Genomic DNA, 26,053 nt, shown 5'->3' with positions numbered 1-26,053 from the left:
CATTGCAGTGTGTCGAACTGTGTAGGGGTTTTTTGACTTCAGTTTGCATGAGGTTGGACACGCAGCGTTTTCATCGTTTCACATTGCACCGTGTATTGCATTGTTTAAGTTCTCTATCTGTGTATGTAATTGCATGAACCATGTTGCGTTGCACGCGTCACAGTAACGATAATAACGTCATGTACTCGCCCCTTTGACAGTCGTGGCTAGGATTTGAACTCACGTGGGCAGGTAGCCACAAGCTCAGTGGGCCTCACCTGGTAAGACATAACATTGTTTGGTTTAATTTGCATGTATTTTTTTGTGATTTGTTCATCTCTCTTCCGTACTTTGCACTCCTATCGCGTGTTTGGAATGTTTGTTGTTGGAACGTTCTGGGCATCTGTGGGAAAAGAGCTTTACAGCTCATCGGATTCTTCCTCCAGTATAAATACATATTCTGATTCTGAGTACGCAGACCACCGTGCCACCACTCCCCCCCTCCCCGAACCCGAATGTTATACAGCGGATTGCGTCTCGGAGGAAGGTGTCACATCTGCGTCGGCAACGAGATTGTGCCCGGCGTGCGTCTTACCTCCCAGAGAGTTGCTGATGAAGATCTTGTAGCGGAGAGAGTTGCATAGAACGACGCCCACGAACTTGCGGTACCACGTGCGCTTGACGAACTGCTTGCCCCGGCACTCGGTGTGCGAGTCGTCGTAGCGGAAGGGAAACTGTGTCCAGATCGGCTCCGTGCCTGCGCGCGAGCACCCAGGGTCATTAGATCGAAGCAAACGTCAATTGTGCACACGCACACACACGGACACAGACACACACGCGCACACACGCGCACACGCACATATACACACACACGCACGCGGACACAGACGCACACCACACGCGCACACACGCACATACACACACACGCACGCGGACACACACACACACGCACACACGCACGCGGACACACACACGCACACATGCATACATACATACACACACGCACATACAAAGATCCCCCGTATAGCCTTAACAGACTGTAGGGGCAAGTGCTGTTAGCGAGCACCTATGAAGGCCGGAACGGTACACGAGGGGGTGGGTGGCCAGCACCACGCCCGACCGCCTTTGTCTCCCCAGTGGCGATGTTTACACACCGCACCAGGTACTAATTTAAGGCTGAGTCGACCTAGGGGAGGCCCAGGACCGGTTCAGATAATCGTCACTGGTGTTGGCCGTGAGCGGGAATCGAACCCGGGTCGCCAGGTTCATAGCGCAGCGCGCTAACCGCTACACCACCGCTCCCCACTACACGCACATACACACCCGCACATACACACACATACACACACGCACGCGGACACACGCACGCGGATCAAGAGACAACGGTAGAACGGTAGACCCGCGCAGGGCTGTTGAGGGCAGGTGCTGTTGTGAGCGGGCACATGCTCTCGCCCGCGGCTAAGCTCAAACAATCGTAGAAGGTGGAGGTAAAGGTGCAGCCCTGAATTTACTTGCTCATGCTACTGCTGGCGGATGAGGGTGTTTGGCCCACTCTTCCGTGTTGGTCAATAGAATTGGAAGAGGTACCCCCACGCTTCACGGCACCATACATGGCCTGCCAATCGATTGTGTGATCAACTCATTTATATCGCTGGGTGAACGGGCGGAGGGATTTAAGAAACCTCCTCCGTTGTTGCAACTGCCGTGTATGGAGAGGGTATGGAACTGGAGACCTCCAGACCGCAAGTCCGGTGCGCTGACCGTGACACCGCGGTCAGCAAGCATCCTTTGAGCAGTCACGCATGCAGTTGTTTTCTTTCGGCTGAGAAATTTAGTGTTTGGACTACTAAATACCGCCGTGGAAAAAAAAAAACTTCTGTTGGATCGTTTAAAAAAAGTGTTAATTGGTCACGAACGTTTGGAAAACCGACACGGTTGTCGCAACACAATGTTCTTGCTTTCTTGTGAAGTACGTTATTTATATTTACACTTGCTTAATTTAAGCCAAATCCTCAAGAGAATGGTAGCGAATCGATTTCTGTGCTCGCGCAGCACATTTAATCGCGGTAACCCCATACACTGTGTCAGACGGGGCGCTCAGGGGAAGCTCAGATGGTATAGCCTGCGCTAAAATTATCCAACACTCGGCTGGAAAATAGCGGCATTAAAAGGTGCCGTGAAACCCCTCCAAAAAATCAAACGAACCAGTCGTGTAATACGTGCTACAGACGCCCCCCCCACCACCACCAACCCCCCGTGAAAGGCGTCCCTTCTTTATCACGGACATTTTTCAATTTAGCACTGGCTGAGACTCTACAAAGCGACCGCTTCCTCCCCCCACCCACCCAAAGATGTTTTTCACACAAGAAGCGTCTGAGCTTTACCACCCCCCCCCCCCCTTCGGTTTAACTTATCTGGTTTGTTTGGCAATTTTTGGAGAATTATGAGAGCAAGGAGGTCTGGTTTCCAGATAAGTATGGAGCAGACTTTTACGGCACAACACTGGGTCTCATTTAGTAAGAATTGTGAGCAGGCGGCACCCGCCCTGACTTTTAATCCCCTCGTGATATTACATTTTTTTTGTGCGAGGGGAAGTGAGGACGGGAGGGTCTGCAACGGAGTGTGTGAGTTATCTTGAACGAATGAAATGTCTTTCAAAAAAAATATAAAACATTTTTTTTTGTACTCACCAGATGACCGATCAAATATCACCGAGTTTTCTGCAACACAAATGTGTAAAAAAAAAATAACAAGTGCGTCAGTTCTCACGAAGGGAATCTGCAGACATAAGGGTTGCATTCAAACGAAAAATAATGAAACAAAAGAAGCGATGGAAACGCGCCACCCCTCCTACAGCCCCACATAGCGGTGTTTATTCCACACCGAGGCCTAACGAGTGAACACCTAACGGCTGTATAAAGGATTTATGGTTAGGTGGGCCCTGTTTAAATATCCCCATTGTTAAAATGTGACATAAATTCAATGGTCTTGCAAGAGAATGCCACGAAGTGAGCCCGCGGTCACATGTGCTTGGGTTTAAGGGTTATACAAGCTGAGCAGGACAGTCGAATAACAGGGCAGTCAAATAAGTGAGATTATGAATAGCCATGCCTTGCTCAGTAACCCAAGTGGGTGTGTTGCAGGCATTAATGAGTTTGCAATTGCAAATGCCTTGTATCGATGTAAAAAAGGTGGTTAAAGTTTTGTTGATGATAATAACCATTTTTATTTATCTCTAAAGGCGTCACTGAGTGTCAATACGTACTTTCAGAACGGTCCTGCATCTGTAAATAAAATGATAAAAGGGGCAGCCCTGCAATTGCTTGCTCACAACCACTGCTGGCAGAAGGGACTCCACTACAGGGAGTTATCGAGAGCCCTGATTGAGGGTGGTTTTTTTGTCCCACCCTTCCCGGCTGGCCAAATGTGTTGGAAGAGATGAGAGTACCCACACTTTACCCCACCCCCACGTGACCTGTCGATGGACGAGTTGCGGTGAAGCTGATTACGCTGCTGGATGGATAGAAGTGGTGCGTGATGGGGGGGGGTGCTCATAAACTTGCCCCATTGATCTAGAGACCGATCTTTATGTACAAATATATTGTTACTATAAAGGAATACATAAAACGAAATAAATATCTATCATAAACTCTTTGACTCCCTGGATTGCCTTGTCCTGAACAACGATGAAAACTACAGATCACAGAATGATGTATGAATCTCATTTTAAAGAAACATTTCAAAAAATTCCAGTCGTTCTCAATCCGCCAACGGACGAGGGCTTTCCCTGGGCAACGTTGGTCTTGGAGGTTGATGAAGGGGTGGGAAGGTTTGGTTCGGGCATCACTCGCCACTGATGTTAACCATGGCTCGGAATCGAACTCCGCTCTCCAGGATTTAAGTGCATAACAAGAGCCACTCCAACTGTAAACACCTCGTTAACAATCTCAACAAGTTGAATTTAAGCCAAGCCATGAGATTCAGGCACCAGTGGCAATCCTTCTTCAGGGACCCCGAGAACAATTTAATAAATACTTTTTTTGTGAAGCCCCAATAGGAAAACAAACTACTCATTTCTAAGTAGTATCTGACTTGCCAGACTCTGTAGTGAAAGAAACAGTGTCAGACGGAGGCCCGAGTGTGTCTTCATTCTTTGCCTGCACTTTAAACACATACCTGCAAGAAGAAAACACACGAGTGTTAAAATTAAATACTGTACTTCATCATACATATCGAATTATAATTGGTTTGTTGGGTTTTAGGCCACGTAATGATCTGGCCAAATGTATTTCCTGAAACCCTCCTCCACCCGACACGGCCAAACAAATCGACGCACCAGTTGTTATTGTTTCAGCTTACCAGGAAGTTAAATAATTATTCTCACGACCAGATTGAGTGCTTACACATGCGACGTTTCGCTTGAAAATTCACCAAGCTTCGTCAGAAAACCAGAACAGAACATTCTGATTTGGCCAAGTCCAAAAATCAATTTATGAACCATAACTTCGGCTGTGAAAACCTAGGTGTTAAATCATGAATATGACTTATAATTCTGCAGCTGCTTGTTAAACCAATGCTGGATAAAGGCCACCCCTCGCTGTGTCAGTCACACGATATGTTGTTTGACCATTCTTCACCACGCTGGTCAGTGCGGGGTTGGTGAAGGAAAGAGAGAGAGTTTCCCCAGAACCGGTCCTGATATCACTCGCCACTGATGTTATCACTGGCTGGGAAGTGTACTGTACGTAGAACTTCTTTGGCACCGTACGTAGCCAACCACGCTAATCGAAAGTGCGGGGGAAGGACAACAAACGAAATACAAATATCAATTTTACGAAAATGAGTTTTCAGTCTAGAATTAAAAGTGCGTAGCTCCGGTGGCTTCCTAATATCAGAAGGAAGAGCGTTCCAGACGGCCGCAGAAGCGCAAATGAACTCGGGTGGCAATGTTCATCGTGCAGGGCACGAATCACTTCGGCTGCAACTCCATCGTGAGCGGGACATTAAGTAGAAATTATACAAGTTTTGTGTTTATCATCTCCTCTCTTGTTGCTACATCGTCTTTAGTCTCTCGATGTGGGTTGCATACTTCGCATTTTGAGCGGCAAATGTAATCGTAGCTTTACATCTGGAGACAGGACTGTGGGTGGGGGGGGATGTGAGAGAGAGAGGGGGAAAGAGGAATGCTGATGGTTTAAGCACTGAGGTCATGGGAATTGTGGAATGGATTTCATCGTAATTATTGGGTACAGGTTTTTTCTTTTCTTCGTTGCATCATTGCGATGTCGTTGAGGTTATTTAAGTACCTTGGCTGTGTCAGAGACATGTGACTACAATGGGTAATTATGCATAATTCAGCCTTCATGATTGAGACCCAAAGTCAAGACAACTGGATCCAAATGTTGCCCTGATGAAGTATCATAAGCAGTTGTACTACATTGGAGTTGGAGTAAGAACATTGGATTAATCTTCTTGGTTCTTTCGGTAAAGTAACGTAGAATGGAAATAATAAAATAATAAAAATAAAACATAATAAAATAATTCTCACGACGTTTCAGCCACAACGCAAGACAAAGTCTGTCTTCTCGACAGACCTCTTCTCCACCTGAGGACGGCTGCTTGCGTTGTGGCTGAAACGTCGTGAGAATTATTTTATTATGTTTTATTTTTATTATTTTATTATTTCCATTCTACGTGATTTTACCGAAAGAACCAAGAAGATGAATCCCTGCAGTCACGAAAGCTTTAAATCGAAATTTAACATTGGATTTCAGATGTGTTTTGCAGAGGGCCTGAGTCAACTATACCACTTTCCGTAAGCGACGAGAAAACTTCTCGTGTCGTGCAGGCTGGAAAGAAGTAGGCAAACATGAACACTAATACGGCCACACATTCAGCTCTATTGAGTGGGTGGTTTAGACAAGGCTGAGAGCATAATGTGCTGGTCACGTGATATGAACGCCAAGGCATGATGGGAGTCGTGTCATCCTGCTGTTAGTTAGTGAGCACACCTTTGCGTTTAAATGTCGATTTAATGCTTTCGTGACTGCAGGGATTCATCTTCTTGGTTCTTTCGGTAAAGTCACGTAGAATGGAAATAATAAAATAATAAGAATAAAACATAATAAAATAATTCTCACGACGTTTCAGCCACAACGCAAGCAACCTGAGGACGGCTGCTTGCGTTGTGGCCGAAACGTCGTGATAATTATTTTATTATGTTTTATTTTTATTATTTTATTACTTCCCTTCTACGTGACTTTACCGAAAGAACCAAGAAGTTGAACCTTTGCGTTTGTAGTTTCCTCTGGGGCTCATTGATAACTTTGAACCAAATAATTGTATTTTAACAACAACATTTTAGGTTAGAAAAAAACAACTCAATGTATTAAGAAGAAGACGACAAATTTTTTTTGGGAAAACATCATCGGGCAATACGTGTGCTTTACCACACAGATTTCACCACGTAGCAATTATGGAACCTCATTTGCCAGTAAAAAATATGATAATTGGTTTTTTACCCTTCTATCTGGCAACAAAACTGAGACTAGGCTCGAAGGAAAGCTGTCTCGGGTGTGGACCAATCAACTTCATGGACAGTGCATATATTATCAGAGTTATGTTTTTTGTTTGCATTATGGCTACAGGTATTGTGGTCTAGACAATGTGTCTGTCATGTTCTGTTACAGCAGCACTGAGTTATACACTCACACACGTAAACTTATCAAATATAAGAATACATTATACCCTTTCTGGCAATAAAACAGGTGTTAAGATGTTCAAGCACCAAAGATAAACTTTTTTCAAGGAATCAAGCTCGCATTAACCACACGTACTTGTGGTGAACATGCAAACAAACATGCTCTGATCATATATGCAATGTCTTTGAAACTGGTGTAGGCCAGATTTGAAGCTTTCGTGACTGCAAGGATTCATATTATTAGGTTTTTTCCGGTAAAGTCACTGACTTTACCGAAAAAACCTAAGAATATGGTGTAGACCAAACATGTACGTGTGGTTAATGCAGACTTGATTCCTTGCAAAATGTTTCAATTTGGTGTTTGAACATCTTAACACTGGCATCAAGGTATCCCATGATACACGTAAACTTGTTCCTGCCTGAGCTCCCGTTTATCTTCAGTGCACGACCCCTATTTATTTCTTAATGTTTAATATAAGCGCAATGCCATAAGCGATGACCTGCCCATGAAACTTGCAAAGGCTATTATTTATTCTCAAACCCCGAATTGCATTGAAAGTCTGCAAACAGATGGCATGCTTACTCTTAGTTCTTTCGGTAAAGTCACGTAGGTAAAAAATGACGGTCCCACCTGATGACGGAGACTTGTGTTGCCTCCGAAACGTCGTGATTTTTATTTTATTTTTTATTAATTTTAATTTAATGTTTTACCTACGTGACTTTACCGAAAGAACTAAGAGTATGAATCCTTGCAGTCACGAAAGCTTCAAATCTAGAATAGATGGCATGCTCTTTTAAAAAGTCGGCTAAAAAGGCGATGAGGGTTCAAAACTTCAAACCAAATGACCCTTGATCTCCGTGACGCCTGTAGACCAGTCTCCCTCACCTACTTTGAAGGAGGGCATGCGTTCGATCCTGACCCTGATGATGCCTGTATATTTGGAGAGTTCGTGTGTTCTCTCTCCCCATGGCGGTCGCGTGGATTTTTCTCCAGATTCCTCCTGGTTTTGCCCCCGACCCCCTCTTTATTTATAAGGGGGCCTGGGTCTTCAAGTAGATTGGGGGGGAGGCTCAGCCACTTCCAGCCCCCCCCCCAAGCCCGCTGCAGCCACGAGGCTTCTGTAGTCGGTCGTCACGAGAGGCTTTGTTTGTGCAATGATTCTGAGCTCGTGGCACGGCCTATAAGCTTTGCTGCCCTATTTGGGATGTTTCTTCTTCCAGTGGCTGAAGAGGCAACAGCTTTCTTGAGCTCGTTTCCACTCACATCGTTGTTTACTTCAAGTCATCATCCCCGGCCTCGCTATGGACATCGAGTGTGCGATCTTGTTGGACATTCGGCCGTGAATACAGAAGACTTCACAACAAAGTCATCTGCGCCAAATGTGCCAACACTTCTCTCCAATAATATTACGTCAAAATGAATGTGTCGTGAAACCCTGCCACCACCCGACAGGCAAAAAAAACCCTATATTGTGGATGATATTGGTGGTGAAAGCGTGTGTATGTAACGTCGGGGGCTCTCTCGCAAGCAAACTTGCGAATACTTCATGGGGCTTACATTGCACACGATGTCATTCAGCAGAAGAAGTTTAATGTCGTGATTATCTGTAAAATGCCAGCAATCATGCTGTGTACTTTATTCCCTGATACTTTCACCAATATCAGGGATGCGTTCCTCTCAAGAGCTTGCTGCAAGGTGCTCAGGTAATGGCTCGACAGAGATTGATATTCAAATACATCTCTGCACAGCTTTGAATGTTAACGCCCTCATAAGCTTAGGGGCCATCCATTTAGTACGTACGCATGGAGGGGGAAGGGGGGGTTAACCCAAATGCGTACGCTTGCGTGTGGGGGGTCTACTGACAATGTACATCGCACAGGAAACGGGGGGGGGGGGGTGAAGCCTCGATAATAATTTGTCGACATTGGCATTCAAATGAGTTAGATCGTCCGGCGGTGGACTGTCTGTTTGCTTAAACACGTTAATATTATTACTCCTTGATCGTTTCTGCGTGTATACAATATCGGCCGTTCTATAGGATTCGGGGGGGTGGGGTGCGTTAAGCGTACGTAGGTGGGGGGGGGGGGTGTAAAAAGTACGTGTGCGTACAGGGAGGGGGGGAAGGGTTAAGTTTTGACAGATTTTTGCGTACGGACTAAATGGATGGCCCCTGAGTGGGGTTACTCCGGGCACACGGGTTCGTTCTGCATGCCAATCACTGGATGTTAAAATTGTTCAATGTCCCAGCTTGGACAGACACTCCTAGTCTTGAGAAAGGCTACCCCGTTGTCCCGAAACATTTGCAACAAAAGTCGAATTTTGTTTTACATTTTTCTGGCACGTGGCTTTTTTATTCTTAGGTTTTTTTTCGGTAAAGTCACGTAGGTAAAAAATTTAAATTAATAAAAGTAAAATAAAAATAAAATAAAAATCACGACGTTTCGGAGGCAACACAAGCTTCCGTCTTCAGGTGGAAAGTGAGTAGTGGCCGTGGTTGGGAGAGCAGAGGGGGGGAGGCTGTGAGTGGCCGTGTCTATGTTAATGTGGGTCGGGCTTGACAGATGGCTTTTGTCAGGGGCCGGGGCCAGGTGAGTAGTGGGCGGGGTTATAAAGGAGTGGGCGGGGCCAGGTGAGTAGTGGGCGGAAGGTGGGGAGAAGTGGGCGGGGCCAGGGGAGTAGTGGGCGGGGTTATGGAGGAGTAGGCGGGGCCAGGTGAGTAGTGGGCGGAAGTTGTGGAGGAGTAGGCGGGGCCAGGTGAGTAGTGGGCGGGGTTAGGGAAAGTAGGCGGGGTCAGGTGAGTAGTGGGCGGGGTTAGGGAGAAGTAGGCGGGGCCAGGTGAGTAGTGGGCGGGGTTAGGGAGAAGTAGGCGGGGCCAGGTGAGTAGTGGGCGGGGTTAGGGAGAAGTAGGCGGGGCCAGGTGAGTAGTGGGCGGGGTTAGGGAGGAGTAGGCGGGGCCAGGTGAGTAGTGGGCGGGGTTAGGGAGGAGTAGGCAGGGGCCAGGTGAGTAGTAGGCGGGGTTGGGAGAGCAGAGGGGGGGGGGGGAGCTGTGAGTGGCCGTGTTTATGTTAATGTAGGTCGAGCTTGACAGACGGCTGCCAGCTCACGATATGTTGCTGCTGAGCCTTCCACAAATTTGATAGCCTTACCTAAGCAGGATCCTCCTGAAAATCATCTTTACACGTAGGATTTCCTGGATAATTAGAGATAAAATATATTCCTATTTTCATTGCCCTGCTTGACTTTGGAACTCCTATAATATGTTTTCCCCAAGTTAACTACCACTTTTGTTCAATGCAATCGTGTACTAGTAATTTATTATTATCTATAATATTCTTATTTTCCTAGTTTCTGGCCAGTGTGTATTTTAGCCCTTCGGGCCTGCGATAAAAAAATGTCAAAAATCTATCTCAATGAATGTTTCTATTACGTATCATTTTAATTGTGCATTTCCACATCATTGAGTAGTGCATTTAAAACCCACGGCGTTGGGGCCTGTGCTACTTCAGAGGTAAACGCAGAAACATGGAAGCACCGGATGCCCTTTAAAGCAAATGTTATGCTTCCAATAATTGAGGAAATCGGGAAACTAAAACTGAACGGGCGGCGAAATAAAATTCTGCGTAGTCCGCGCTTTGTTTTTGTAGGGCTGCGCAAAGCGACTGCTGTAGGGCGTCCTCAGCGGCCGGCCATAAATGACGTTACGCGATTTTGGACGATTTTTGACCCCCCCCCCCTCGTCACACGGCGTCACAAAAAGTCAGATCCCCCCTCAAATATGACGTCACAAAGCTCTGCCGCCCCCCCCCAAACCATATTTCCATTTTTAAAATAAAACATGCTTCAAATCGCTTTAAACTATTGTCATTGTAGTGCGTATTTAATGTGGCGCTGCACTCTGATGTTGTAGGAGAAAACATTTATTAAAAAGTCTATTTAATTCAGTAGAACGTGTTGTCTATATTTATTCAAAATTGCGCATTTTGATGTGACGTCACATGTCTCAAACCCCCCCCCTCTCGTCACACATCGTCACAAATGTCTGACCCCCCCTCCCTCCATAGGTGCGTGACGTCATTTATGAACGGTCCCCCTCAGTGCTTTACGCGATTTCCCATTGGCGCACTTCAACTCAGTCGGTGTGGAGTGCGGTGAGCCGCCCTCGAAGCCGCCGCCGCTGTGCCGCGCGTGTGAGTCGGTCGAACTCACTTGGTGTTGGGCTGCAGGTTCTCCACGGGGAAGATCGTGTCGTTGCTCACGTTCGCCTGTAGCCACTTGTTCATCTTGGCTCCTTCCGTCGTGGCGCTGCTCACCACGTATCCTGGGGAGAGGGTCACCGGGTCGGCGTGAGGGAGACGCAGTTCATAATGGGTGACCCTTTTCTTTTTTTAAATAGCCGCCGCTGAGTGCCAGGCACAAAAAAAACCCCAAAATGTCAAGCGGCCAGAAAAAAATATGAGCGCTATTAAAGGTGGAATTCAGACTCTGTCGCCTCGACGGACCTGGTTTTCACCTGAGGACGGCTGCTTGCGTTGTGGCCGAAACGTCGTGAGAATAATTGTATTATGTTTTATTTTTATTATTTTATTACTTCCCTTCTACGTGACTTTACCGAAAGAACCAAGAAGAGGAATGGTTGTTGTTTTTCATTTGTTGATGCGCATAAGACACATTTAGCCGTGAGGTGCTTCAAAGAGGGTCAACATTTTTTTTTATTGTGCAAGGCGATGATAACTTGAGAAAAGAGACGATAGCAAGGGATTGCATTGGCAAGCAGCGCCAGGGTGGCTGAACACGGCGTGGTTGAGACGAGACGGTCTGGTAGATTCAATATATAGAGCGAGTGAAACGTGGTTTGACAATACTTCACCATGCTGGTGATCGTGTGGGTTAAAGGTGGGGGTAGGGGACATCACTCACCATTGATGGCTATCCATAGCTGGAAATCAAACGCAGTTGCCATGTTTACATTGTGCTAAACTACTACAGCGTGTTAACCACCACCATTCTTTCTCATTTGAGTGGCCATAACAAAGTAGTTTTAGTTCAAATTACGGATAGATGTATAACTCCATCGAAAAAAGATTTCAGAAAAATATTTGTATTATTGATAAAACTATAGGTAAAACAATATTAATGTTAGCCATTTGAAGAGTCAACGTTAATATTTAATATTCTGCACGTATCATTTTAATCGTCAATTCAAACAGCATCCTGCACACTTCAACTATACACCTGGGGCATGGAGTCATTCCAGATGAGATGAGATGCCGACGAGATATTGAGAGATGCCCACCGACACTTTAAACAAGTCTCTTATTATTTTGATGCCTATAGTGCATGCCAATGTTAGCGATGTGATGGCAACATATATTGGCCGTCGTGTAAATTATACCTTTGCAACCAATTGCTTTAATCAAGTGCTCGCAGACCACGCTCGTGAAATCAGTCTGGCCATCAACACGGGACTGGAGTGAACTACAAAGAGACGCGGTGCATCGACCACGACATATTTATTTTATTTTAAAATTTTAAAACCGCGCACAGCTTGCACGCCTTAGAGTCGCTAATGCGAGTGCACTTTTAAAATCAAATTAATGACCTCTGCGCTTGCTTCTTATTTATTTATTTTGCCACCCCCCTCCCTTCACCTCTACAAGCGCAATTCCGCTCTGACCTTTATTCTTTGAAACACTGCCGACTTCCTCGCATTTGCGCGGCTCGCATGCCGCTGTGGGGGTCATGCGGAATGCCCGCGCGCGGGCGCACTTTCGACTCCGATTCCGGTCTCCGCTCCCGATGTCTGTGCGTGCACCCAGGGTTGTCAATTTCCAGTTGTCGTGAGGCTCACAGAAAATGACAGATTTTTTTTCTTCAGTTTTTCCTTCCCTCTATGCCACGTGCAAATTCAGACTGAATGTTTTTGCTGAGCTTTTTTTTTTACAAATGAAGCAGCTGCCAGCGTAACTCTCGTGTGAAACTCATGCGTGTAATTTATTTACATTTTATATATTTATCTTGTGCGAATCCCCCGAAGGTTATGTCGGCGAAGTGCGTGGAGTCGCGCGGAACGTTTCTTTGAATTAAAAAAGACGGCGATCGGGGGCCGAGGCTGTGCGTCAAAATCAAGGCGGCCGCCGCGACTGTTTTTGACGAGGCGCCTCGTGCGAGCGGAGAGGGCCTCTGGACAAACGCCACGTGAAAGGTGGCAGGGGCAGCGGCAGAGGCGAGCGAAGAAGTCCCGAATGATCCGAGACGTCGAGACAGACCGCAAGGCTGTAGCAGAGGTCATTGCGGGGAGAGAAACAGCTGGGGATTTAACCCAAATGCGTTTTCTCTTTGGCTGGAGGTTTCCTACTCTCTGCTGGGACGCAGCTGCTCCTGTAGCGGGGAGTGTTTATGAGGCCAAGCGTGGACAGTGTTACACTCTTACCGGAATGGGCCCCCCGAACCCAAACGAAAAATAAAAAATTCTCCCCTCTCCCGCACGGCGCTCTCGCCAGAGCATGGGAAGGGGGCTTTGATTGATCTCGTGTGCATGTTTTTAACATTAAGCAAAGGCTTCAAGTGCCTGACGAGCTTTGCACATGTGAATTTTCAGATATTATTGGGTCACTTACAGTAACGTAAGAGAGAGAGAGAGGAAACAAAATAAACAAGGGATGAAAATTTAAAATTAGTAAAATTTTGGTATAATTGCTGTCAGATGGGAGAATAAAACGACGAGGTAATATTTTGCTCGCTCTACATTTCGTGTACAAATGTTTGCGCGTACGGTACATACATATACACACGTGCGGTTTATGTATAATTCACAAAATGGTACCTCATGCCCCTTGCGCATGTAATCTGAATTTAAATTGCTTCATTTAACGTTAATGAGGAGCACATGTCACGTTAGATTGTGAAAATAAAAATATTTTCACTCGCTATACGGACGTCACAGACACGGGAAAGTATTCGCTCCATTCCAATTACTCCCTGGGCCAGTTAAAGTTCACGGTCTCGCAAGTGGACGTCATCGGCGTGCCGCCGACCCCGTTGCACACGTACGTGTACCCCTGCCTAGCGAAGCAAAAATTACCACCGGGGCAGTCGCAAATCAATTTCTACACACGTGTGTGTGTGTTTTCGTGTTTCCTTGAGGAGGCGATGAAGGGAGGCCAAACAAGTTGGTCAGAGGTAGAAAAAAAAACCCACCTGATTGCTTTGAAAGTCAGCTCAAACGGCTGCAAAGCTAACGGGCTTTTGAATGTTGATCATCGAGCTCAGGGTGATGTCCGAAATCCAGCACTTTCTGCCATTGATTAAGTCCGTAGCAAACAGGAAAATGCGCGCGAGGGCTGGAAATAAATAGAAAGGCAGTTTCTCGTCCAAGCAGTCGTAGTAATAACAACAACTACGTCGCACGTTCAGCTCTTGTGCCGAGGGCATTCGACTCCGCAAAGGTGGCGACAGCTGCCGATGCCCTCCCGCCGCCGTGTGCGAGCGGACCTTGGGATTGGCGGTGTGTCGGCAGCGGTAGCTCGCCTCAAAAGCGAATCGCCGCCCAGGTGTCATCTCGCTCTCGTTAATGATCCCCGCAAGTGTTTTAATTGGAGGTGATCATACAATGCCTCTGCTGGGTCTCATTTTGTCCTCGTTAAGTAGGCAATACATCAATTACAGCGAATTAGAGTGAAGCTCTTCCAGGTGTCATCTCTTTCTCATTAAAGGGCCTGCATCTGAATAATTTGAGCGCGGTCTGACTAATGTGCCGATCTTCGCTGCGCGAAGCACGTGCATTTTTTCTCTCTCTCTGTGTCGAGAGCTGGGAGCGAGTATTGAAACCGGGCGGAAAAAAAACGTGTTTTAAATCATAATATACCATAAATTATTTTTGAAAAGTACACAGGCATCTTAGTATATCATCATCAGCATCATCAGTTATTGTAAATCCATTGCTTCAATGCCTATCAATTGCCACGCTCGTTATATTCAATTGTCAAAGTGGTGACATAGTATATTCAATTTGATCCTCCAGGCATTTGAATGTTGCTTATCGTTAACCTAAAGTCAGCTACTTGCTGCCCTAGATTTTTTTCTCCCGTTGCGTATGTAAATGTGTCACGTATATAACAATAATTATAATGAGAGGCAACGTTCTCCCGTGCTCAATTGTGTGCAGGGCGATGCACGTCTCCACTGGTGACCCCATGAACCAGTGGAAGCAATGTCGCATATTGCTAAGCATTTTATTGACCCCAACCCCCTCCCCCCAGACAGTTGATGGATTGAGTTGATACCCAACCAGGTTTGAATTTATAGCAATAAAAAAAATTGTGTTCATTTCATCAGGAAGTGGGATATCGTCATCATTTTGTACAAAGAACGAAACGTGTCTGTCATTCTGTCTGTTCCCAGCGTTCTGATTGGCAAGGAAGGGTGGGGGGGGGGGGCTGCAGTGAGGGGGGTGGGGGGGGGGCACACACGAGGGGGGAGCACCCAGACGAGGGGGGGGGGGGGGAGTCCGTCGCTCACTGCTATATATCTATATGTTTATACAACCACAACAAACGACAGTGTGATTCAAAAGTCAACGTGATTCCTCGCTCACAAGAGCAATGAGGTGATGCTCATCTTCGAGTCGTCGGTGTAAAATCCACTGGACAACCACTGTTGACTTCCCCCACGAAGTGGTACTTATTTTATCGACCCCAGAGGGATGATGGGCTTAGTCAACTTCCAAGCGTGTCTTAAGGTCCGCGGACCTTCCACCCGCTCGCCGCTCGCTCCACTGCCGGAGCGACGCGGCCGGCGGGGATCTTGACGCGGAGCGGCGGTGTCACGCGAAGCCCCACCGGTGATGTTGCCGCTGTCGTTGTTGGGCTTGTCCCAGTCGAGGACGATGAAGGAGTGGCAGCCCTCGATGGCGACCACCGTCACGTTGAGCGAGTCGTTGAAGGAGTGACCCACGCCCGACCAGCTCTCTCCCTCCCCACGCAGGCGCTCGATCGTCTCCGTGATGGAGCACGGCACGCTCGGCTCCTTGTTGATAAACTTGACGTGCGGCGCTGTTCAACGCGGACAAATTCGATGTTAGGAAGCCACTGGGAGCTATGCTGCTTTTAAATCGTCTAGATTGAAAACTCATTTCTTTGGAAGTGTTTTTTTGTTTTGCATTTAGTTTGTTCTTGCCCCCCTCACCGCAACTCGGATTTGCGCGGTTGGCTACGTACGATGCGAAAGAAGTTCAAGATACATACGAACATACGGACAAAGATCCCCCGTATAGCCTCGACAAACACAAGTCAGTTAAAGCTAATCCAAGGGGCCAGAACAGAAATTGGTACCAGCAAGTCATGAGTACAAATCTTTAGTATTAGCGTTGTCCAGTATTTTTGTCGTTGTTGTGAAGCATTCAACAGCCCACGGAAGGTGTCCACTTACAATTGAACGAGTTGTTTGGCATGCAGAAGGAAACCAAGAGGACCCGGATTATTCGATGTTGCAGCTTTGGCACAAATCACCCAAAGGGAACGCCAACACATTCGTCAATATGGCTGTGTTATTGGCAAATATCAAATGTGTTTTTATTATCATAAGTGCCTGAAGAAAAACCCACTATGCACACGAGTGGGATCACGCTCAGAGCATCTTGCCGCCGGCTCACAGTCATCCTCGGCTTGTATTCCCAGGCGGTCACCCATTCAAGTACTAATCAGTTTCATCCTCGCTTAGCTTCGAACATCGGCGGAGATCAACTTTCTGCGGTGTCTGGCACACGGCAGGAAGCCACCCGCGGAGTGCCACGTGACCAGAAGAATCTGAGTTGCACCCCGACACATCCAGAGGGGATGCAGTGGACACATTCACTTGGGGGGGGGGGGGGGGCGTTCCCCATTGGGCTATCCTGTTGAATTGCCTGTCGCCTCGGTAACTCTCCATCCTTTCCCGTGGGTGTGTGTAGAGGGGGACACTTGGTGTCTGATTGGATGTCAGGAGGCGCGTGGAGTGAAATGGAGTAGTGTCTCACCGGTGAAGCGCTTCTTGCCGGCGATGTCAAACTCGGTGAAGGGAGTGGAGCTCAGCGTGCCGAGCTCCCAGGGTGATGAGGACGTCAGGTTAGCTGAACAAACGGCACGGAGACACTTTGCTGAGGTGTTCACATCATCTCGCTCGCCCGTACGCTCGCTCTCTCTCTCTCTCGCCAATGTGCTCACATCTCTCTCTCTCCCATCATCTCTCTTTCTCGCCAAAGTGTTCACATCATCTCGCTCTCCCATCCTCTCTCTCTCTCTTTCGCCCTTGGCACTATGAGCTCTGATTTATTCAAAGGAACTTTCCACAAACTCAAGTGAATGTTAACGATGCCAGTTATTTATTCTCCCATGAAATCAAAGGATTTTTATTTTTAAAAATAGAAAATTTTCACCCGACTGGACATCTGTGAAAAATTGCTTCATAGCTCATCGGATTCCTTCAGTTTAATTACAGATTTTGATTCTGGATTCGGAGCCCGTCACCAAACAAGAACAAATGAGGAGAGGGAGGACTGGAAGACATTTGGGAGGCCTTTGCCGAACATCATGAAGTTATAACCTCATCACAACAACAACATTTGTTCACCCAGAAAATACGCGATGAGTATCAACATTCAGCACGATCACTGCCGTCTCCTGGCCTCGTCGCAGCCTCACACCGACAGTCGCTTGTGCGAGTACCAACCAGGCTCCAAGCCTGCTTAGCTTCTCAGGTCATATGATGCTGTGTGCATTCAGGGTGATTTATAGTGATTTGGTCGTCGCTTATACAGTAAATATTTAAATTCACAGCCCTCAGCCAGTTGTGGAAATTCCACACTCCAATGACAAGAACCATTGCCTTCGTACGTTTTACCAACCTTTGAGATATCAGACATGTTGTTGACCCTTGGCTAGGATTCGAGTCAAGGCACCTGGACCAACTCGCATTGACCAGCGTGGTGAAGTATGGTCAAATAACTCCCGTGATGCCGTGCAGCGTTTTGGAGGCCCACTCATCCAGCATTGGATGGCCAATCTTGCAGTGCCTGTACATCTCCTCTGTCACGTGACCAGTAATTTCACAGTGAAAACACAAAGCCACTTTACAAATTTAGAAGCTTTCTTAATCGTGACCCGCAAATTGCCCCTGGCCACGTTTGCTCGTAGCGACAAACAAGGCAATGCGTGAAGCGTGTAGAGCTGCAAATGAAACAAGCATCGCTACGACCAACTGAGCACGCCCGTACAATGCGTTCTCGCAGTGTAATGTGATTCTTTTCAAAAACGATGAACATTTACTGACTCCTCGTGCCGTGCGGCTGAACCGCGCTCGTGAGTGACGCTCAATATCCGGGGCACTACATTGCATTTAAATCGTTCCCGTCTGCCGTGGTCACTCGACTCGGTGGATTAAACCCCTTGTCAGAAAAAAATGTGCCCGGCATTTTTTTGTTTGTAACTCTCCCGGCTGATAATGCAGCTTGGTTGTAAATTAAGGGGGCTGCAGTTTGACGTAATTTCGCATGATTTTTTTTTTTGCTGGAAGCATGCTGTGCGATGTTATCGGGCTCCACCACGAGTCTTTGTTGTTGTTGTTGCACGAAGTCCTCACACGGCACAGAAGCATCCCCACCAATTTCTGGCAACGATGCCTCTCGCTTATCTCTAAGACTTTTGCCGAAAAAGCCCAGGGCAAAATAATAACAGGCCACGATACCAGATGGGGGGTTTCTTGAAAAGCTAGGCTAAGGCACGTTTGGAAAGGGAATTTAAGTCTCGTTTATACATTTCCGTTGAATCTACAGAACATCTGCGCGAGTAATTCCGTGAATATCCAGGAGAGCCTCCACTCTTGGATGGTGGAGATTTTTTTTGTTTGCTTTGCGGGAGGAGAGTCCTGCTTGGGTTGTTTTGATTGATTTCCTGACTGATGGAGCGTCGACGCGAAGTGTGGGAAACAAAGGTGGAGAGAGACACCCCCCCTCCCTCCTTCTCACACGAGGTGGGCCAGGTGGCTCAGAGGTCAGAGCGCTGAAGCAGCACTGCTCAGATCCTGAGGTTTTAAAATCCAAGGCTTTTGCCGCGCCAAATTAAGAAACCGACTTCGCAAGCGTAGCAGATTATATGCATACACACACACAAAATGCCCACTCTTAATAAGTGATTCTAGATTTGAAGCTTTCGTGACTGCAAGGATTCATATTCTTAGGTTTTTTTCGGTAAAGTGACTTTACCGAAAAAAACCTAAGAATCTTAATAAGTGGTTTCCAGCTCTGTGAAAATTAAAATTTTGGTTTGGCTATCTCAGGGATGAAGAGCCATTCTTGTAGCAGTGTGTGGGAAATTGTGCTCCCAATTGATGAATGCTAAAACAACAAATAAGGGCCACCCGAAGTGTGTTTCCACACCGCTGCTCTGGGGGATTTTGGAATGGTTCTTCGCGTGATGGCGATTGATCACCAAAAATCAAATGAGGTGGGGGTAGGGGGAAGGGGAGATCGGAAACTAAATCTGTATTCATCCTGGAGGAATCTGATGAGTTATGAAGCTCTTTTTCGCAGATGTCTATTCGGGGCAGGTCAGGAAAGTTACGTAAAAAAAAGGAGGATATGAGAGTAAGGTGGAGAAAAGTTGAACCAAGTCACCACAAAATGAATAAATAAGTGAATACATGTGAAGCACTGAAGTACACATCTTGTCAAAAACTCGTACACACATTCCTGCAGATTTGACAAGATAGACTGCAAGTTTGGGCAAGGCAGCAAAACAACAACAAAAACAACATCAAGACAACACAGTCCCTTCATTACATTCCACTTTAAAATTAAACTCTCAATATCATGGGTAAGGTTAATAGCTTCAAACCACAGTGGCAAATATGGCTGGACCTGGCACAAATTTTCTGTTGAATTATATTTTTGAAGAGATATTTACTTACTAGATGGTGTGTATCTAAACATAAAAGACGAAATTAATATCAACCCTTCTTGGTTCTTTCGGTAAAGTCACGTAGAATGGAAATAATAAAATAATAAAAATAAAACATAATAAAATAATTCTCACGACGTTTCGGCCACAACGCAAGCAGCCGTCCTCAGATTCTGTCTCCTCGACAGACCTGTTCTCCACCTGAGGACGGCTGAATCCCTGCAGTCACGAAAGCTTTAAATCGACATTTAATATCAACCCCCTCCCCTCCCTCCTCCCACAGGGCAGGAGCGAACACTGACGCAAGATGCGTTATGAATCCTACTTTCTGTACCGCCTGCGAGACGCGTGGTGTTTCCGCGTGTCTACGTGAGCCATCAACCCTCTCTCTCTCTCAAGTCGACGGATTGTAGCCTTTGCAACCACCACGCCTGGACGTCTTTGATGTGCATAAACAAAAAGAAAACAACACATCAAGGCCGCCTGGGAAGGGATTTAATTGAGGAGAGTGGCCAATAGAAGCACCTGCTTGCATTGTGGTAGCGCAGCTTTGCAATCGGAATGACTCCTTGCGTGCTTGGGGCTGCCGTGTGCATGTTCAGGCGTTGCCGTATTCTCTGCATTATAAGACACACTTCCCACCCCTGTAATTTTTAAGCAGAAGTTTGACAGTGTGTATCATAATCCGGTGTGTGTGTGTGTTGGTGTGTGTGTTGTGGGGAGCGGCTTACGTAGCGGTTACGCGTGCTGTGCTACGAACCTGGCCCACCCGGGTTCGATTCCCGTTCACAGCCAACACCACTGACGATGATCTGAACTGGTCCCGGGCCTCCCTAAGATCGACTCAAATTGAGTACCTGGCGCGGTGTGTAAACATCGCTACGAGGGCGTGGTGCTGGCCACCCACCCCCTCGTGTGTCGTGTATATTAGCATGTGCGTGAGAGTGACCAGATTTTGGCACAATATAGAGCACAGGTGGTGCATCTGCCAGTCATCTCAGTCAGTCAACACTTCATGTGGCCTCGAGGTGCACCTAGCCTGGCACAAGCGCCGTGGTGACGTCACCGCCACTTAGTGGCGAATGGCGACTGTTGTTGACCAGATTTCTCTAACTACATGGAACACATGTTTGGAGCGCATCTTACTTTCTGGAGCGTATGGCTACTTGGTCAACTGCCGAATTGTACGTCTGTGCGTGTGTTTACAGAGCCTTGATGAGTTCTGTAGACGCAGCGTGGAGCGTCAAGACGGGGACTTTCAACAAAGGAATGTCTCTCTATTTTTCCAATCCACACCACTGATGTAACAGTAAAAAAGAAATCTACACAATTGAAAGCTACAAACATAAAACAATAAATCTCACTAGAATATTATTATATTATTTTCCAGGTTCATTGACCGTAGGTGAAATATGCCAGGCCACTTTTGGCCAGACGCACTTTTAAGTGTCTCTGTTCAATATTAATCATGGGAAACAATTCACATTCTATCGTGTGCAGCAAATATACGTTGTGTGTGTGTGTGTTACTGATGGGCTCCAGCTGATATTTTCAACCGCTGAGTTTTCCATACAGACTTGGAATGTGTTCACGTGTTACAGTAGAAAACGATGTTTTGACATAAATCACTAGATGACACACTCACACGCAGACAAAATGCCAGATACAGTTTTTTCAGGGGAGGAGGGGGGTGGAACTTTAAAAGTAATAATTATAACTAGAATAAGAAATATAGGTCAGCTGAAAATGAAAAAATATATATATATAACCCAGAATCACATGATGCCCTATCGAGACAGACAAACAACCTTGTACAGTGAGTGGACTGCATGAAACACTTCTACCATATGTTACCGAAGGTTCATATCTTGTATTTGTGCTGGAACAGTTGGGAATCAGCAGACACTTGCATCCCCCCGTCCTAATGGCACCCATAAGACCCGCAGACTCGTGTAAGACAGAATCATAAGAAAGCAAAGAAGCTCTCTGTTGATGTGACCTCGCACTGAGCTTGTCATGGCTCCGGTGATGGGTTTGGTTTTCCACTAACGTGTTGACATTTTGAAGAAACGTGTTGTTTTTTTGTTGTTCTGGAAAAAACAAATATTTGTGTTTTCGTAGAGACTCGCACGGTCAAAAAAATACATCTTTTTTCGTCGCCCGTTAAACACGCTCCTACAAACTGGACCTGGAATCCAGATGTCGATGGTTCGGTTCAGTCTCCAGGCGTGGCAGTTGAAGCAATGGAGCAAGTTTCTTAAATAACATCTCTCCTCCAAGCTCCCCACTCTCCCTCTTTGCCTGCCCAGCAGAATAATAAACAGGTACAACCGCAGTTAGTCCATCGGCAGGTCCTGTGAGATGGGGTACAGCATGAAAGAGGAGGCCAGATGTATGTTGAACTTCTTTCGCACCGTACGTAGCCAACCGTGTTAAATGCCCTCTATAGGGGGCTCTCTATCGCTTCTTTGAGTGGAGGTGCTTCCATCGGCAGTGGCACGAGGAATCAATTGCAGCACTGCCCTTTACCCAAATTCGAAAGGGTGGTGTTCATCTCCATTGGTGGTTCTGAGCAAGAGCATAAATTCCACATTTCTATGGCACAGGCCTGTTTACAATTCACCTCCCAACACACACCTTTGGAATTCAATACATTTCCACGATTCAGGGGGGGTGGTCGCGATTACGATGTGAATGTAGCAGCCCCTAGTGGCAGCAAGAGTCACGGTGGGCTACGTACGGTGCGAAAGAAGCTCAACATACATACATAATGTGATCATAACAATTATTTAAAAAAATCTATGTAATCAATTAATCTGCGTCGTGCTACACATCGCTAATCTTGGCGTAACACTGTCTCCACTGCTGTGCCACACGGCTATAAAGCTGTGGGTTCCATTCATGAAACAAAGCGACTTCCGCTATCTTATCCCAAATAATTAAAAGACTCATGGTGAAGTGGTGCATCGGGCAACATTCCTTCTCAAAAGCTTGTCGAATCGCCCCTCATTCCAAATGTATGCCCTTTTTTGTTAGCTGCGGACAAAAAATATTTTTTTCCCAAGCTTTGCTTCTGAGATGACAAATGCAGTGTGCGGTGTATAATCGAAACTGTTTAAAGCCGACGTGCGCGTTCCTAATGGCAGCTTTTTTGGGGATAATGGAGTGCGCTATTTTCGACAGTGCACGTCCCCGTGACAATTCGACGCAATCCACGGCGATCTGTTTTGCGCAGGTGCTACCCGGCAGGTTTCTTTCTTTTTTTTTATTCGCAAAGGCACCAGCTGCTTTGTTGACGCGCAGTGACAGAGTGCGATGTAATTTCACTAAGAGGGTGAAAACGGAGAGGAATTAAGAGACCCCCCGCCCGCCTGCCCCGCATCCCTGCCCCGAACGTGCCGGCCGCTTCTGCCACCGCTTTTGCCAGTCTCAGCCATCCTTGGCTCGCCAGGACGTGGCTCGGAGATTACGCGTTACTTTCCGTAAGTGGCACCAGGTGTTCACGGTATAAGATAGAAAAAAAAGCGCCTCCACGTGTCCGCATCACGCAAGCACACGGCGAGAGAGTTCTAGATCACACCACGAGCGGAGCGTGCGATAAACGATCGCAGTTGGCGAAGCCGTGCAATTGAATTCGTTGAGACAATGACCGTTCAAAGACGGAGAAGGCTGGTCGCCTGCGAGACGACCACGTGGTAGACTGATGGAATGGGTGAACCCGCGGGTCACTCAGTCGACCACGTGCTTTGCAAGTGGTAACCTTGCATTCTCTCGTTTGTGGACATGATTTTTTTTTTCGATTGAAAGCCTTCGTGACTACAGGGATTTATCTTCTTGGTTCTTTCGGTAAAGTCACGTAGAAGGGAAATAATAAAATAATAAAAATAAAACATAATAAAATACAATTCTCACGACTGTCTTTCCGACAGACCTGTTCTTCACCTGAGGACGGCTGCTTGCGTTGTGGCCGAAACGTCGTGAGAATTGTATTTTATTATGTTTTATTTTCATTATTTTATTATTTCCCTTCTACGTGACTTTACCGAAAGAATCAAGAAGATGTGGACATGAATTTTAAAAAAAGATTCACATGTATTTTTTTCAGATTACATTTTTAAGAAAAAAAATTCACCAACCGCCAAAGGATCCATAAAAAAATGTTTCTGGGTTAGATCGCGTAACTATAAATGTAACGTAATGCTCCACCACCAGACACAGCCAGTGTGGTTTGCCACGCAAACAAAACGCCCAAGGATATTTCCCACCGACTTCCAATATTGCGTGCATATTTGTGCACGAGTGTTTTTTCGTCTTCTTTCAGAGTGTGCATATCACATGCAACTGTGGGAAATCTCCTTTGCGTCAAGCTTTAGATTTCATGGGGCTCAAGTAAAGGGACTTCGCTGCTTCAACTTTTGTTTCAAGTTGGTGCTGGTCAATAATGGACATGTGGAGAGAAGACTTACACGGGTGGCCGCTATGCTGGCCGCTCATCAATTATCCAAGGCCAACGGCGTTTCTGAATACCTGGCATCGGAACACAACATTCTGTCAACAGTATGCTTAATTCATGAGCCGAAAATGTGTTTCATGGTGTGTGCCCACGACGCCTGGGTGATGCGGTAAGAGGTACAATCTTCTTCACGTATGTTTTATCGATGCTCTCCAACTGAGGTCGTGAAGCGTTAATGCGTCAGGGTCCCTCTCTCCGTGTGAATCGGTCTTCCACCAAATCTGCGCTGACGAGCGTGGTGAAGGATGCTCAAACAACACCCACGACCGATAAGGCATGGGAAGCCCATCATCCAGTAGCGGATTGACAAATGGCTGCCAAAAAAATCGATCTTAAATTCCATTCCACTGGCTTCAAACCTGCTCAAGATGTCTTTGTTTAAGTTACCCTATATTTACTGTATACTCTGTATTACACAGAGTACTTACACATGGAAATCTGACCAAGGACATAGTCCAAGATATGGCATTTGTGAGTTCTGGCCATGGCGTGTAAGAAAATACTGACAGCATTTGCAATGTGGCCTAGATTCCAAGAAAATGTGTGTATGTCTCAGGACCCCATCGTTCCAGCATCGCCAACAGCACGCACATAGCTGAGTCTTCCCAATGGACGCCCGTCCGCTGCCAAGAGATTTCACCAAAAGCTGAGTCCAAATCCAAGTCGAATAATAACGTTGCGAAACATTCCATCCACTTCAAACCGTGGCCTATACAGATGGCATTTTCAAACAAATATTACTATTATCATTATTCACTTCCCCTGGCCCAAGCGGATTGCGACCGTCCGGACGCAGGTGTCAACGATGGCGGTATCGGCGTCGTTTAACCATCACCGCTGCACGGCAGCCGATGGCGCTTTCGTTGTGAAAACTTAATTTGGAGCTTTCGTGACTGCAGGAATTACTTTTTGGTTCTTTCGGTAAAGTGACTTTACCGAACGAACCAAAGAGTGCTTTCGTTGTGCTCGTGAGCGTCGTGGGGAGGTAGCGTTACCCCGCTTTGAGCGGGTGCACGCCTTGTTTGCTCTGACTGCCTGCGGTGGAGGGAGGCAAACGTCTGGTTCGGCCGCGATGTGGAGCACGCATCGCACGCTTTCTAACTCGACCACATCCGTGGGTCCCAGATGCTGCTGCAGATGTAGCAGAGTAGCTACCAGTCGCGACTTCCGCTTGCACCGCGTTTTGTTCGGCATCGTGTCCAACGTTTCGCTCCACGCACCGAGAGCTTCTTCAAGAAAAGAATGCTTGCTGATCTTGATCCGACTTTGAGCTATGAATTCTGAAGTAGCTCCCAGAAAGTGGAATGAAACATTGCACTTCGTGCCGAGCAATTATATTGCACACCCCGAGAATGCGCTGGAGAGCTACGAGACACAACTGTGAATGCCCATGCCGTGGTAGGTTCTCGAAGAACTTTGGTTTTATATTTTCTTTTCCTGCCAAAACCTTCTTCACCTCTGATCAGTTGATACTGCTGTTCAATGTACTAGTTTGGCTCAGGTTGAAATGTTTTTTTATCAATCCTGGGGTGGAGCTCATAGTTTGCTATCTGACTTCTCAATGGGATCCCACGTGTGGCAGTGGGAAGGATTGAAGCACCTTCACTCACCAATTCACTCATTGCCATTTGTTCCCTTGCTTCCTGGAGACTCGGTGATTGTTTCCTGGAAAATCATCCTCATCATTCTCATCAACAATGATTTTTTTTTTACAAACCTTTGTTCTTTGTGAATTTAGTTTTCTGCTCAAGTTTATCGAGCCCAAACTGTGCAGCCCTTCTTTGTTAAGTTCTTCAATAAATTCTTACACATATATACGCAAGTGCTGAATTTTCATTGGCTGCTGCAGTGACCCATATCGTCGATAAATATGGGATGGATAATACGTCTTTACTTTTGTAAGGGATACCGAGAGGCAATCCCCTATTAGG

General features: G+C 46.5%; 1 protein-coding gene across 2 annotated transcripts in view; it reads right to left on the bottom strand.

Annotated features, from left to right (window-relative positions):
• Positions 1 to 26,053, bottom strand: part of LOC133353580 (fibronectin type III domain-containing protein 1-like) — a 67,741-nt gene that overhangs the window by 9,227 nt on the left and 32,461 nt on the right. For both annotated transcript variants that reach the window (XM_061569938.1, XM_061569947.1), the window contains 6 exons: positions 16,693 to 16,785; positions 15,518 to 15,730; positions 10,887 to 10,998; positions 4,076 to 4,155; positions 2,670 to 2,699; positions 575 to 736 (listed from right to left, as the gene is read on the bottom strand). In XM_061569938.1, coding sequence (XP_061425922.1) covers positions 575 to 736; positions 2,670 to 2,699; positions 4,076 to 4,155; positions 10,887 to 10,998; positions 15,518 to 15,730; positions 16,693 to 16,785 — 690 coding nt within the window. The remainder of the gene's footprint in view (positions 1 to 574; positions 737 to 2,669; positions 2,700 to 4,075; positions 4,156 to 10,886; positions 10,999 to 15,517; positions 15,731 to 16,692; positions 16,786 to 26,053) is intronic.

The sequence above is a fragment of the Lethenteron reissneri genome, chromosome 6 (genome assembly GCF_015708825.2).
Source record: "Lethenteron reissneri isolate LAM-NWPU_2019-01 chromosome 6, ASM1570882v1, whole genome shotgun sequence".
In the NCBI taxonomy this organism is placed as follows: Eukaryota; Metazoa; Chordata; class Hyperoartia; order Petromyzontiformes; family Petromyzontidae; genus Lethenteron; species Lethenteron reissneri.
This window is presented reverse-complemented; position numbering and strand designations above follow the sequence as displayed.